Source organism: Frieseomelitta varia, unplaced genomic scaffold, assembly GCF_011392965.1.
Source record: "Frieseomelitta varia isolate USP_RPSP 00005682 unplaced genomic scaffold, Fvar_1.2 scaffold_462, whole genome shotgun sequence".
NCBI classification, from domain to species: domain Eukaryota; kingdom Metazoa; phylum Arthropoda; class Insecta; order Hymenoptera; family Apidae; genus Frieseomelitta; species Frieseomelitta varia.
This window is the reverse complement of record NW_025110215.1, coordinates 1,139,772-1,153,438: the sequence shown is the minus strand read 5'-3', so window position 1 is coordinate 1,153,438 and position 13,667 is coordinate 1,139,772. Positions and strand designations below refer to the sequence as shown.

Here is a 13,667-nt window from a genome sequence, read left to right as displayed (position 1 = left end):
ATTTATTAGCGAACCGACCGTGCCCGGGAAACTAACAGTAAGTTAAATAAATATTCTTTTTTTCCTGTTTGAAGCGTTCTTTACGCTGAATTTCTTCGCACTGTGGGGATTTTAAAAATATTGTGAATACTGCGAGAAGATGAAAATAGTGATTTAAAGCTTGAGAATTGCAAAGACGATTATTATCGATCGGAGTAATATCGAGTCGTGATAGCAACAAAATTCCTCTATCAAAAAATAATGAAATTAAATTAAATACGACAAATCTAAAGAGAACGGAGCAGTATCAGTATCGATTTTATTCCCATTTATTTGTAAAATATCAATATTTAACGACCTATATCTAATTTATACTTTTTTCCTTTCTTTCGCTCCATTTATAAATAGATAATCATACAACGTGAACAGAGTATCCGTAACACACTTGCTTTTAACATTCTCACTTGTTTCAGCGGGAACAAGGATTTTACATGAAATTATCATAAGCTTTGTTGCTCACAAGATACCACTATGCATAAAAAATATATATATATATAATATGTCACTTGGATGAAAATAAGGTCAATAAATATGAAACACCCTGGCACCCACTGCATGGAAATGCGCGTACATGACATTACGCAAATAATCCTTACACTGCATGATTTCACGTTACGTTAGGTACTTTACACATTACACCGTTGTTGATTCGAAATTTTATAATAAAGATGCAATAGCTTCACAAAAGAGTGTGTTCTCGTTCTACTGTGTTACGTTATATCGTATGTTAATTTAAGTTAATCCCATGAACTTTCGAGGACTAACTTTCTTGAGAATTACGATGTATTGCGGGAACAAGTTTTCCTGACGTGCTGTTTATATTATCTCCCATCGACGAGAAACGTCAAAGAACAGAGATCGTAACTGAAACGGACGGAACAACGAGCGATTTTCATCGATCTCGGGGGCGAAAAAGACGAGCTCGTTGCGCTCCGGTTTCGAGCACGTAACGCGCGTAAACACAATGGCATTGAATGGGGATGGATATATAGGGTGAACCTTAAATGATTCATAAGCAACGAGAGAGGGTGTAACGGGCCATTCACGAGCTAGACCAATGCACACGTTGTCCCCTGACATATTATATTGATCCTCAAGAAGCACTTTCGATGCTGTTTTCGCGATATAATAGAAAACCAGACCGATTTTATCGATTGTTCAAAATTGATCAAGAAAAAAAAAAGAGGGAAAAAACGAGAGAAAAAAATATATTCTGGAAATACAACTTCTCTGTAATAAATTACAGGGAAAAAATTCATATGCTTCGTGATGCGTTCCATTTCGAAAGAGTAAATCATTATTTCAACCAACAATCGAGACGCAGATTTATTTAACATTCTCGAAACTTGCTGTTGTTCGTTTCGTGAAATTTTATTTTCATCAGAGCGATGTTCCAAACAAATGAAATCTGCAATTACGAGAGCCAGTTGGATCTGACAAATTTCGAGCAGAAGCACGTACAATCCGTTCTAAACAAGTTTCGTTAAAAGTACAGTCCTGATACGAAAAAAATGAGCAGAGAAAAATTCGCTTGGAAAGAATCGCGTATTTCGATATTTAAAGGAAATTGTTTTACGAACGATAAAATAATATCCGATTGCGTCTAGTCGTGTCAAAGCCGTAAGAAAAATTGAAATCGGAATCCCGCCTTCATTTAATTTGCGAATAATTATGGCTGAGCGGCAATGCAATTAATGAAATCGAAATGCGATAATCGATAAATCACTCTCGTCCGTTTCAATTCAAGTGTCAAGTTCAATCTTTCCTAGAATCTTGTTTGTATTTCCTACCGTGATTGTTATTTTTATCATTTGATATTAAAACGTCTTTTTGATAGATATAAAACTATTCTAACTCGGCCCTAAAAAATAGAATTTATTATCTATTTTTAAATATTTTGTATATACAAAACTGTTCTCCTTTCTCAATAGTGCTCCTGCGGTTTGTATTATTTACTCGATTTTTCACATTTCATACTACGCTTGTTTAAAGTTTAGAAACACGGAGCGAGAGCAAACCGTGCGTAAAAAAAAAACTGAAAGTTCGTGAAAAGCGGTAAAAAGAGATGAAAATGCGCACAATCGTGCGAAATATTTCTGGAACCTTCGACGAAATTACGGAGTTTGTTCCACTAAATTATAAGAGCGGAAAAATTATATTATGCGAACGTATGTTCGTAAAATAACATTGTTCCATATGAAACTAAATCACATTGTTTCCGCATAAATTTTTCGACAAAAGAAAAAGGCGAAGTCCACAAAATGTCAAAAAATTTTACATATTTTTCATTTGCATACGATCTAGATATTATGTTTTTTCAACGTGAAAAAATCAAAAGCATACTAATCTCAATATCTGTGATTCTCTGCATTTTATTTCCATTGCATATTTACTATCGGCAAATTTACTTGCGATCTATATTATGATTAACGCTTTGAATTCGATGATCCCGAACCTATTTATTGTCAATATAATCCCAAGATCGGTACACTGTTCGTGATATTCGTATATCAGAATAACAGTGATATAACATAACAAATGATTGAATAATATTATTATTCATAACATTAACATTACCATAATCCTACTACTATATATTTATTTAAGAACCCTAACCGAGACCTTGAGATGGAGCAAGACAGGAAGTCGGTGAAGCCTTAGTAGCAAATCCTACAACTCGAACTGCTTATTAGCATTAGTTGTACCAAAGCAAAGAACTCCGAACTGTTGCGCCACATTAATTTAAACTATTACACGTTCATACTCTCAACAAAGTTTTCACGACCGATTTGTATTTCTAGCATACCTTCACAACTACAAACTTCATTTCGAACCAAGAATTTCAATTCGGAAAGGAATTTATTCATAATATTTTTCCTTTTCATTGTTTACAAATGGGAAGAACACAAGTAACAATTTTCACACTGTATATAACTATTTTCACGCTACAATTGCAAAAGAACACTCGGGTATAAAATCGTCGCGCACGCAACGCAATTGGCAAAAGAAAGTTTTATCGGTTGCACTTGCAGTAAATTCACCGTTCCCTCTTCAATGTCACGAGCATTTTCTCGTGGAATTTATACCGGGTTGAGTGTTATCGACGCCGGGGACGCTTCGCTGCGGCGAATTTGAAATTTAATCGGCTTGCAAAACGTGTGTGCTCGCATTGCCCGATTTTCATGAATCTTTCATCCTTCAACAGAGAAGGAACGAACGAAGAAAAAGAAAAGGAAAGGAATATACTTAAAGGAGAAAGTCCCTTCCCCCTCCTCTCCTCCCCTTTCTTTTCCTTCTCGCGGAAAGGAAAGAAAAAAACGAGGAAATTGCATTTTAAGCAGAGGAACCGGATGCGTGTCTCTCGCGTCGCTTTGCCGCTTTCTAAAGAAGCCCGACGATCTTGCACGACGTCGCGGTCGAGTTCACGTTAAATCTATTTACCGTCTCAAACGTACCCCACGGAACGACGTACAAGATCCTCGTCGGGAAAGTGAGAAACGTTGTAAACGACGACAGATTACCCTCGCCTTGTTTGTCGCGCAATCGTCATTATCTGAGGTGATGTTATCACCCACGTGTAAATTTCACGTTTCTTCTTTGAATACAGTGTATGCCCGCGTTTCCAAAAAATCAAGCAAAAAAATTTGCAACAAATTTAAGATTTTCGTTAACATCTGAACGCATCGTGGAGAGGTCAACGATATCCTAACGCTATATCGCAACGCCTACTTACATATCTCTCTCTCATTCATTTCAGTTTATCTTATCACATAAACGCTACATCATTATCATATCATTATAAAAAAAAATGACGTTGACTATGTAATAAATACATATTTTAGAGCATACTCATTCGTTATTATTAAATAGAAGCGTAATTGTAGAACAGCAATCATATGATGCATGAAGACTTGATATTTAAGAAAATATATATACATATACTTAGGGTAATTAATACTTTGTATATTTTTAATAAGGATGCGAAGAATGCGAAAAGAAAATGCAATATCAATTGAGAAAAGAAAGAGATAATTTAAAATATTAAGCAATCTAACATTATCGTTGAAAATAAATGAAGGATCTGTCACTCAATTAATTAGCACTCGTTGATATACTATTGATCTTTAAGATTTTAAAAAGAATTGCATCGACTATTGATCGTTTTATCGTGACAAAGTAATTTAATTTAACATTGTTATTCAATTTTCAGAAAACCTCTTACGACGTGTATGGGTTTACAGGAACTTTAAAAGGGTGGAAAGGGTAGGAAAATTAACGATGCATCGTGTGTTCCGCATGTTACAGCGCAGCACTGGCGTTATGTTCCCGCCATAATTCAATACACTACTTTTCTACCCCATTTTGTATAGAATTTCCTACATGACTTACGAAATAGAATCAATGTGTAAAATTAAGTTGGATTAACGAATATAATACCTCAAGTAACACGTTGCACGCCAATGTTATCGGTGATATTTGCACGACATCTGAATTTGGCAGTTCTTAATATCCTTGATATAATTATGCAAAACTGATAAAATCGACATATTATTAAATATATACACGTATAAAATATTTCACATTTCATTCTCCATTCAACACCATGGATTTCTCGGGTACTTCAACGAACTATCGAAATCTCAAATGTCGTAAAATATCGATCATTAAACTCGAACCTGTTCCACAACTATCGACCTTAGTTCATCGATCACAGCGCGGAAAAAAAAAATGGTGGCAACACGTATAAATTTATCCTTCGATTGTGAAAAGTAAGCGACTCAACAGTATTGACAAAATGTAACACGATAATGCACTCATAAAGTGATGCATGCTACGAATAAATTTGCAACTGTTTTAACGTAATTATATTTGCAGATGTCTATACTTACTCGACCGCGTGAATGAAAGCCAAGGTGGCAACCGGTATGAGCAAATCGTCACTGCCAATACGCCAACGTCTGCCGAACGCGACGAGAGCCGGCATCTTTCGTGCTTCAGTTTTGTGGCTCGCCCGAGCAATTGTCCTCGTATATAAGAAAAAACATTCACGCACGATGACATAACCTATATACCGGCACAAGCAACGCGATTAACGCGTCCAGCGACTGGCTTGTGGTGTATACCTCGTGAAACGAACAACCAAACCGTCGAACCTCGTGACCAGTCGGCTGTCACGGATACACTGAATCACCGAAACGCGGAACGAAACGATCCGCTCGATCCGTGCTGTGCAGAAAAGAAACGGGGAGAATCCTGAAATCACTTTGCGGTAAGTTCGTTTTTTGAATTTAAAATATTCGAACGGTACGGATCGTTATTGTTTTAAAATAGTGAAAACTAAGAAGGGAAATTAAGAAGTACAAAAATTATAAAAATTGACATGATACGGAAAAATGTATGAAACATCCAAAGTAAGTATATTATTCGTTATAGTGCTATGAATATCCGTAGTTTAGTGATAATGTTATTTGTTTACATTGGATTGTAAATCAGTTTCGAAAAATCGATACTATGACAGTAGATTTTTTTATATGTATTTTTTATTTTATTAATCATTTCAATTTTCTTTATTAAAATGGGAGTAAATTCAACAAACAATGAATTATATTTCTTGCCAGCGTAATTGAAAAAATGGAAAAGAAATAAATTCAGTGAGAAGATTGAAAAATATTTGAACAATGTGTTTAATCTTTGTTAGAAAATAGAATTACTTTTAGATAACTTTGATATCATATACGTTGCGATAAAATATCTGTTCATATTTTTTAATTATTTTTCGACAATGCTATATTTATGAACTCCGTATCACCATGTCATATCATCATATCATATTACGATTATATTATCATTTAATTTTTTGAAAGTTTTAAGCTCTTATAAATATTAATTATCAAGAAAGAAAGAAATATAAAAGAAAAATTCCTGGAATTTTTTTTCAAGTACTGAAAAAAATGATTGCATGTTTTTCAGATCATGTGCTTAATATATCTACGTGAAAGAAAATGAGATATTGAACATCGCAGATGAATTCTATTTTAGTACGTCGATATACGTCTACATAGTTCAAATAATTGATAGTAAAACAATAAATAACAAAACAGACGCTTGGTGTGTGACGAAGAATCTGCGTCTAGAGATGAAATACGCGACGTTAACTGGCCGAGATATAGTTTCGATGTCGTCCGCAGCTAGTCGGTAAAACAATACGTGAGATAACAGAAAATTGATTGTACATTCGTTCAAAAGACCGTACAAACATCAACAATGGCTAGACGTTGTTTTAATTGAAATTTTATCGACTACGTTGCGTCTCTCAACGAATGAAGGTAGAGTCTACGTTCCAGCCATGGATGTATCGAGACGTATTGAGGTATCGTAGGTTTATAAAGATGACCAAAGAGAAATGGACGATCGCCAATTTCTCTGCTATCGTTATTCCTCTCTATACCGGGTCATTTGCCGCGTTTGTTAACGGTTTTCCAAAGCTAAGACATATGGTGCTGTCGTGCCATCACGCGAAAACTACCCTTTGATCATCGCTAATAATAAGTCTGGGAGTATCGATGCCTAATAATTTGCTTTAAACAAACGATAAATTACAACGCTCTGATAAAAACGTACCAGATTTCAGCACAAGCAATTTTCTGAAAATGTATAGGTCTAGTTTTTGACTTGAATCTGTAATTAAGCTACGACCAACAGGAATCGCAGAATTATTAAAAAGATCTTTCAAAGAAGTTTTTTGAAAGATATTTACCTGAAAAAACGTTTTATAAAAATTTTACAGCTGTAGAACCAAAGAGTGTCAAAGAAACGAGAGAGAGAGAGAGAGAGAACTAAAAACGCATTTAAAAATATTATCAAAGAAATACCAGTGGTAATCCTACTAATAGAATAGAACTAGTAACAGAAATATGTAATAATATTAAAATAATTTAATCTCGAACTAGTAATTTGGAATAGAATTTAATTGAATTAGTTAAATTTAATTGAATTTAATAATTCGAATAATGCAACATTTGCTGCGTACCAAAATGAATCGCTACGTGCGTATCTACAGTTGAACTATGTATATAGTTCAGAAATGCCCCCAAGCAGTAATTAAAGTTAAGACGTTTTAGTTTAATTGCTAATTAAATTAAACTAAAACAGTACCATCGTGTAAAACATGGCTCAAGAGCAAACGAATGTCCTCAATGGGACAATTTTTCATTGCCTCATAATGTTTACGTCTCACGAGAGAAGATTTTGTAAATTAGACTAAACCCTTGAAATTGGCCTGCAAAGAGAGGGAAACTTAAGGATATAGTAATTAAAATTCCTCTCTCTTTTCCTTGTACGCTAAGACCAATCATGTTTAATAAATTAATTTTTCAATTCGTACGTAGATACGTATATTCGAAGATTGTACGAATTAAGGGAATCTAAGTGGTTACAGGATGAGAGAGGAGGCAGATCAATTATTGAGTTACGATAGTAATTAAATGGCGGAAATTATGCATTCTGAGAATTTCTCTATCGAAATTAATCGAAATACGTATAGGCAATGCTATGGACAAATGTAGGCCAAGTGAATTTATCCCTGGACATATCCTGTTTTAAAGAGTTCCTATAAATACAAGAACCTCTTTCGCGCTATTAACATTGAAAATTCTTGAAACTGCTGAAAATAACGACGGTTATAGCGGGACAAAGTGATTGATCGAGGCCCGTTATTAATATCAGAATGTTCACTCACCATATCAAATGCAGGATGAATAGGAAAGCACCAGGCACAACGAGATCGTCGCTGCCGACGCTCCATCGGCGTCGGAATACCACGATACCAGGCATTTCTTCTTCAGGATCTTGGTTTGGTTCTTTCTATTTTCCATTCAATCGGACGCAATCCACCGATCAACGAGGAGCGCAATCACCGGCTCAATCGTCCTCGAATCACCGAGCGATGCGTACTTGAACTTTACTCCGAGATCTCTTTGGAAATCGACACGAACGCCGGTCGCATCGTCGAGGTCGTCGTCGACGCGCATTTCCGTAACTCAGTTCCGGCAGACCACCGATTTTCTCCATCCTCCTCGCGAGCAAACTTTATCGGAAACCGTTTGAACTCCGTTCTCTCCGAACAAACGAATCTTCGCTCGCGATACGACGGCAACGCATCGCGTTCCGCGATATCGAAACTGAATCAGATTAGCGATACGTAAAATCAATTACGCGTCTTACAGCGTCGCGAAAAAAAGTTCTGTACATACGAGTTCGTTCTCGTTGGACTTCGACAGGAAAACGATTGCAACGATTAACACAATAAATCGTATGTTCTTCGCGTAGACTCCGCGCACATACAGCTAATATCGTTGTATTTTTAAACAATGGTAAGTATCGACAATAACGAATCGCGATATTTTTCTTAAGGAAGAATATCTCGATCTTCAGGTAATAATGATCTAACGCGATAGCTTCGAATCTTGTTGCGTTATTAGACAATTCAGTTAGTTTGATTTCGTTTAGATTTTGCTTTTTAACATTGCCATTGACAAAGATAAAGCTAACGAATACTCCTATTCGTTTTAAAAGATATTGTTTCACAAAACCATTGTGAGGTACGAACTGATTTTACCTCTCTCCGGAGAAGAATACGCGTTGTGCAACAATGGAGGACAAAAAGAGAACATTCAGTTCCGTGGAATGGAAGGAAGTAAGATAATAAAGAGTCCTACATATTAAATCATTCTCAATATTAGAAATTTTCCATGGACAATATATTTCTCCATGGAAATTTATACACCGTTTTTAGAGTCGTATTTTACTATTGTACAAAGATCAAAATTTAAATCATTTTCGTCCTACATGTGCATATCAGAGACGAAAATAATTGACATTTTGAAAGATAATTGAGATCATCGAGAATTCTCCAGAGATCGGTAAAATTTTCAAGCAGTGGCACGCTTTTGAAATTATTCTATTCATCTGCAGCTAAGAAGCTTGAGAATTAGGTCTAACCAGCGAAATCTTTTTACCGTATTCACAGAAACTCATTTAGCTAACACGAATGAAATCTACTAAGCGGGCCACAAGATTGTAAGCTCATTGTGCGTCCAGAATTGAATTCCAAAAAGAATGATGCAACGTTTTATTTATACCAAATTAAATTTTTATAGAACAAAATAAACCCGTGATTGATGAAAAATTCTCTTATTTAGCGTTAGATTAATCAACTGTATAAATAATTGTACAACTTCATTCACTAAAATTATTCCTAATCACTGACTGATATCTTCATCTGTATGCAAAATCGATACTAATCATGTTATCAATGTCTGCCAAAATACACATATTACTTTTCAACGACGGACAAGGATCCGTTTCTTAATAAAACTACTTCGTTATTGAAAAAATTCGTCTTACCATTCGTACAATTTATCACGTTGTCCATTGAAACATTTTTCTCGACCATCAATTAATGTTTGCAACTAACCGATTTACATTTGTCACGTTATTTTACTTCGAACACGTTACGAGTTTTTTTTATCACATGATAGATTACGATTTTTAAAAATCGTTCAATTTTTTCTACACGTTTTTATAAACAATATCTGTATTATTTCAGCAGAAGTGTCAAGATCCCCAAGCTGACTTCCCCCCGGCAAAGCCGATCGGCCGGCGTTACCGCAACGCGTGTCTCTGCACCGCTATCATCATTTCGTCCCATGACAAATCATTCAAATAACACAACAATGCATTGACTGATGAATGCATTTTATTCACAAGACTTTGAACTTGAGCTACACCACGTGCCGAAAAAGCATTACATCGTGGATGCAAGAATGAAGCGAGAAAAACGCATAGTTGCGCGATCATCAAGGTGAGCCACCTCGAGCGCGACTGAGCACCAAATTTAAGCCATCGTGCACCTTCTGAGGGCGCTCAATTTATATTAACAGACGCGCGTGCGTCGCGTCGCGACGCCTCCTGTGCGACAAATGCTGCGTCGTGTCCACCACTCGCTCCGCTTCGTCTCCGTGACAGTTGTCGAATATCGCCGATCGCTCGCCCATTTCTCTCAATTTTCGTGTCTCTTAAGGATCAAAAGAATATTCGTCGTTTTTATTCTGTGACATCTTTATCTTCTGCTTTGTCTTTTTTATTAAAAATATAAACTGATTTATAGTTTCCTCTAAATAATATTTAAATGTCCTTCTTGAAAATGTTAATAATAAATAATCAGCAGAAATTGAAAAATTCAAAATGCAATTTCTTTTAGATGTCTAAGTATGTCCATATATTGTTGAACTAGTTGTAATAGTAATCGTAAGATATTCCAAATTTTGGGAAATTACAATACCAAAAAAAAATGTTCCATATGTAAAGAATATTTATTCAAAAAATATATGGTATTTACAGTTACAACAGTTTAACATCTTACAACTGTTTTTAATTTTTAATATATCTTGATGGAGATGTTCGTAAAATTAACAAAGAAGTAGGAGAATTAATTTTTCAATAATATGATACAATTATATAAACAATTAAAAATACAATTTGTAATGCGGTAACTATTTTTTTCTAATTACAAGATGTTCAAATGTTATTTAAATAAATGTTATATCGTATTAGATCGTACAATACAAGCTTCAAATAATGTTAATGTAATCTTCCTGTATCTCTTATTTTATACACAGCCACACTTAGCGTGAATGGATTTGTATTTAGTTCTTTAACATCCGTTAATTTCTTGCTTGATCATAATTCTGTATGTACCAATCAACAGTATCTTTAATAGCTTCATTAAATGGTGTGAATTGGAAGTCTGGTAAATATTTTCGTAATTTTGCATTGCTTGCTGTTTTCTTATATTGTCCATCAGCAGCAGATGTATCATATACTAATTTCCCTTTGAAATTGAAAGCTTGCGCAATTGTCTCAGCTACTTGAGAAATTGTAACTTCTTGGGATTCGTCAACTATATCAAAGATAAATTTAAAATAACACATATCAGCGTTTAATTAACATTTTCTAATTACCTGATAATATAATTGGTTCCACAGAGTTATACTCTCTCAACACCCATAGTATTAATTTAGCTAAATCTAAACTGTAAATAAATTGTCTTAGTGGTTTTCCAGAACCTAATATGGTAAATACTTTATCTTCAGTATTTCCTAAAAAAGTATGCCAACAGATATTGATATCATTCTTCAAAATTAATGATTTATAAAAATTTTATTGATAATGTTTCATACCATCTTTTATCAAATCATAAAGTCTGCGCATTAAACCTGGTATAACATGACTGGCATTAGGATGAAAATTATCATTTGGCCCAAACACATTGCATGGAACAATACTGGTGTAAATCCTACCGTATTGTTCATAATAACCTCTATTTTGGATATCTATAAGACGTTTAGCAAAACTATAGCCATAATTTGATGGATGAGGTGGACCATTGTGAATCTAAGGAAATAAACATTAAAGTTAGCCATGTATAAAAAATAAAGCCTTAAAAATTTATAAAAAAATAATGTTACCATAGATTCATCAATAGGATATGTTGTTTTGTCAGGAAATATACAAGTTGATAAACATGATATGACTTTGACAACATCATTTTCATGAGCAGATTGTAACACATTATCATTCATGTGAATATTCTTGCGCTAAAAATTTATAGCATGTAATTTAACCAGTTCAATAACAATAAAACACTAACTAGCAAAACTTTATTTACCAAAAAGTCTAAATTATGTGTCATATTATGAAACAAGCCACCAACCATAGCAGCTAAGTGAATAACATGTGTAGGCTTGTGCTTTTCAAACAATTTCTCTGTACTCTTTTTATCACTGAAAATAAAATACGTTTTATTTGTACTCCAACTAAATAATCTATTATAACAATTGATATATAAATTACCATAAGTCCGCATCTTTAGAGCCAACAAATATCCATTTCTCATTTTCATTTTTATTTGATTCAATGACATTTTGGATGGCTCTACCAACTAATCCAGTTCCACCCGTTACAAGTATAATTTTTCCACCTTCAGACATATTTCATGAAATCTGTATAAAAATTCAAAGTTTTTAATTCAAGATTTCCTTATTTTTTATAGATTTAATGATATTGAAAATTTTTTTAAATAAAATACATATCACATTAAATAATAAAAGACAAATATAACATGATGCCAGCATATGGTTGTTAGTCAAGTAAAAAATTTTGAATTTTTTTATTTTTTAGATCATTAACATTTGAACATTGCACTTTGGTAGCAATGACAATTAATAACTTTCACATAGACACAAACACTATATTAATATCAAATAAAATAAAACATTTACAATAATTATATCCAAAATTGATGAAATTAGAGGTTCGAATTTGACTACAAGATAACATTTATTTTACCACCTGTCATAGAAATCCACTATCTTATATTACACACGAAATATATCATTAATCAATGACAGAATAGACCTGACATACAGTGATTTTTCATGCCCACGTTTTAGGATCACATGCAACCTTACCGATGCATTTTGAGTTTTCTATGAAACTAAAGTTTTCTATGAAATTACAAAGAATATGGAACAGAATATTTTACAATAGCAAAAATTAAGAAAAATTAGAGAAATTAAATGTTATTAGAATAAGTACTTTAATATATTGAACAGAATCAGTAAATCTTTATGTATATATTTTATAAATCAAATGAATCTTAGGTCTTAGAAAGATCTTAGGAAGCTTAGGATCTAAAAGCAAAAATACAGCTGCAAAAGTTCATAAATTAATCTTCTTAGATTTTTTGTAAATGAAAATTTAGTTCAATTCTAAAATGCTAGTGCCGAGTAGCAGTGAGAAAGTGCTAGAACTAAATTTTTTGCCATGTTCATTGCATATTTTTTCATATTTTACTTAACCTATAAAATTTATAAATAAAGATTTGAAATTTCTAATAGATCGATGCAGTCAGTTAATTGATATGGAATGCAATAGTGTACGATGAAGCACTTATGTTATTTGACAAAAAAGGAACACATTAATGTGCGACAAAGACAGACATATCATGTATCGCCATCTACTCCTCTTGGTTTTTATAGGAACTAAAAGGTTAAAAAGGAAAAATCTGGTAGATGGCAGCATCTATCTCATAGATAAGGAAAGCAATAATATATAACAAGGACAGACTAATGCAATGTGATAGACAAGGAACACAATACTGTGCAATAAAGATAGCAATAAATTTTAGTTCTACTCTCATCGCGTAGCGATGATAGTATTTCAGCTTCCATGAAACGACTAAATTTTATTTATACCTAAATAAAACTAATTAATAATTTATTATGAAACTAATTTATATTGTTGTCCTTGTCGCAACTATCACTCTCTTTGTTTACGGCGTGAATAAGTCTGTCCGTGTCTCATGCTGTTGCCCTCCTTATCTACCGCACAGATATGTCTGTCCTTGTCCCACGCTATCACCATCCTTGTCTAATGACGCTAGACAAGGAAAGCAACAGTATGCGACAAGGACAATATAAATTAGTTTCGGCACCTATCCTAACGGTGATCCACACGGTGCATGCTTAACTAAGGGAGGGGATTACATTAATTTTCCATTATTGTTT

The 13,667-nt window shown here is 33.8% G+C and overlaps 2 protein-coding genes across 14 annotated transcripts in view; both read right to left on the bottom strand.

Annotated features, from left to right (window-relative positions):
* LOC122532638 (diacylglycerol lipase-alpha) overlaps positions 1-9,655 on the bottom strand; it is a 48,419-nt gene extending 38,764 nt beyond the window's left edge. For 3 of the 6 annotated variants that reach the window (XM_043661592.1, XM_043661586.1, XM_043661590.1), the window contains exon 1: positions 4,929-5,109. In XM_043661592.1, the coding sequence (XP_043517527.1) occupies positions 4,929-5,023 (95 nt within the window). In that variant the 5' untranslated portion in view covers positions 5,024-5,109. Of the gene's footprint in view, positions 1-4,928; positions 5,110-7,777; positions 8,310-9,444 lie in introns of those variants that run through there. The other 3 variants (XM_043661587.1, XM_043661588.1, XM_043661591.1) reach the window with 3 other exon arrangements.
* A 948-nt stretch (positions 9,656-10,603) lies between these two features.
* On the bottom strand, positions 10,604-13,108 carry LOC122532641 (probable GDP-L-fucose synthase). Of its 8 annotated transcripts, none has more exons than XM_043661603.1 (7): positions 13,084-13,108; positions 11,953-12,101; positions 11,768-11,882; positions 11,568-11,696; positions 11,280-11,493; positions 11,061-11,198; positions 10,604-10,999 (listed from the first exon to the last, which is right to left on the bottom strand). In XM_043661603.1, exons 2-7 carry the CDS (start codon positions 12,087-12,089, stop codon positions 10,764-10,766), a joined length of 969 nt encoding a protein of 322 aa, XP_043517538.1. In that variant the 5' UTR covers positions 12,090-12,101; positions 13,084-13,108; the 3' UTR covers positions 10,604-10,763. The 8 variants fall into 8 exon arrangements, with proteins under 8 accessions (XP_043517538.1, XP_043517535.1, XP_043517536.1 ...); XM_043661600.1 differs by lacking the exon at positions 13,084-13,108 and adding an exon at positions 12,570-12,655; XM_043661601.1 differs by lacking the exon at positions 13,084-13,108 and adding an exon at positions 12,526-12,547.
* Positions 13,109-13,667: the final 559 nt, after the last annotated feature.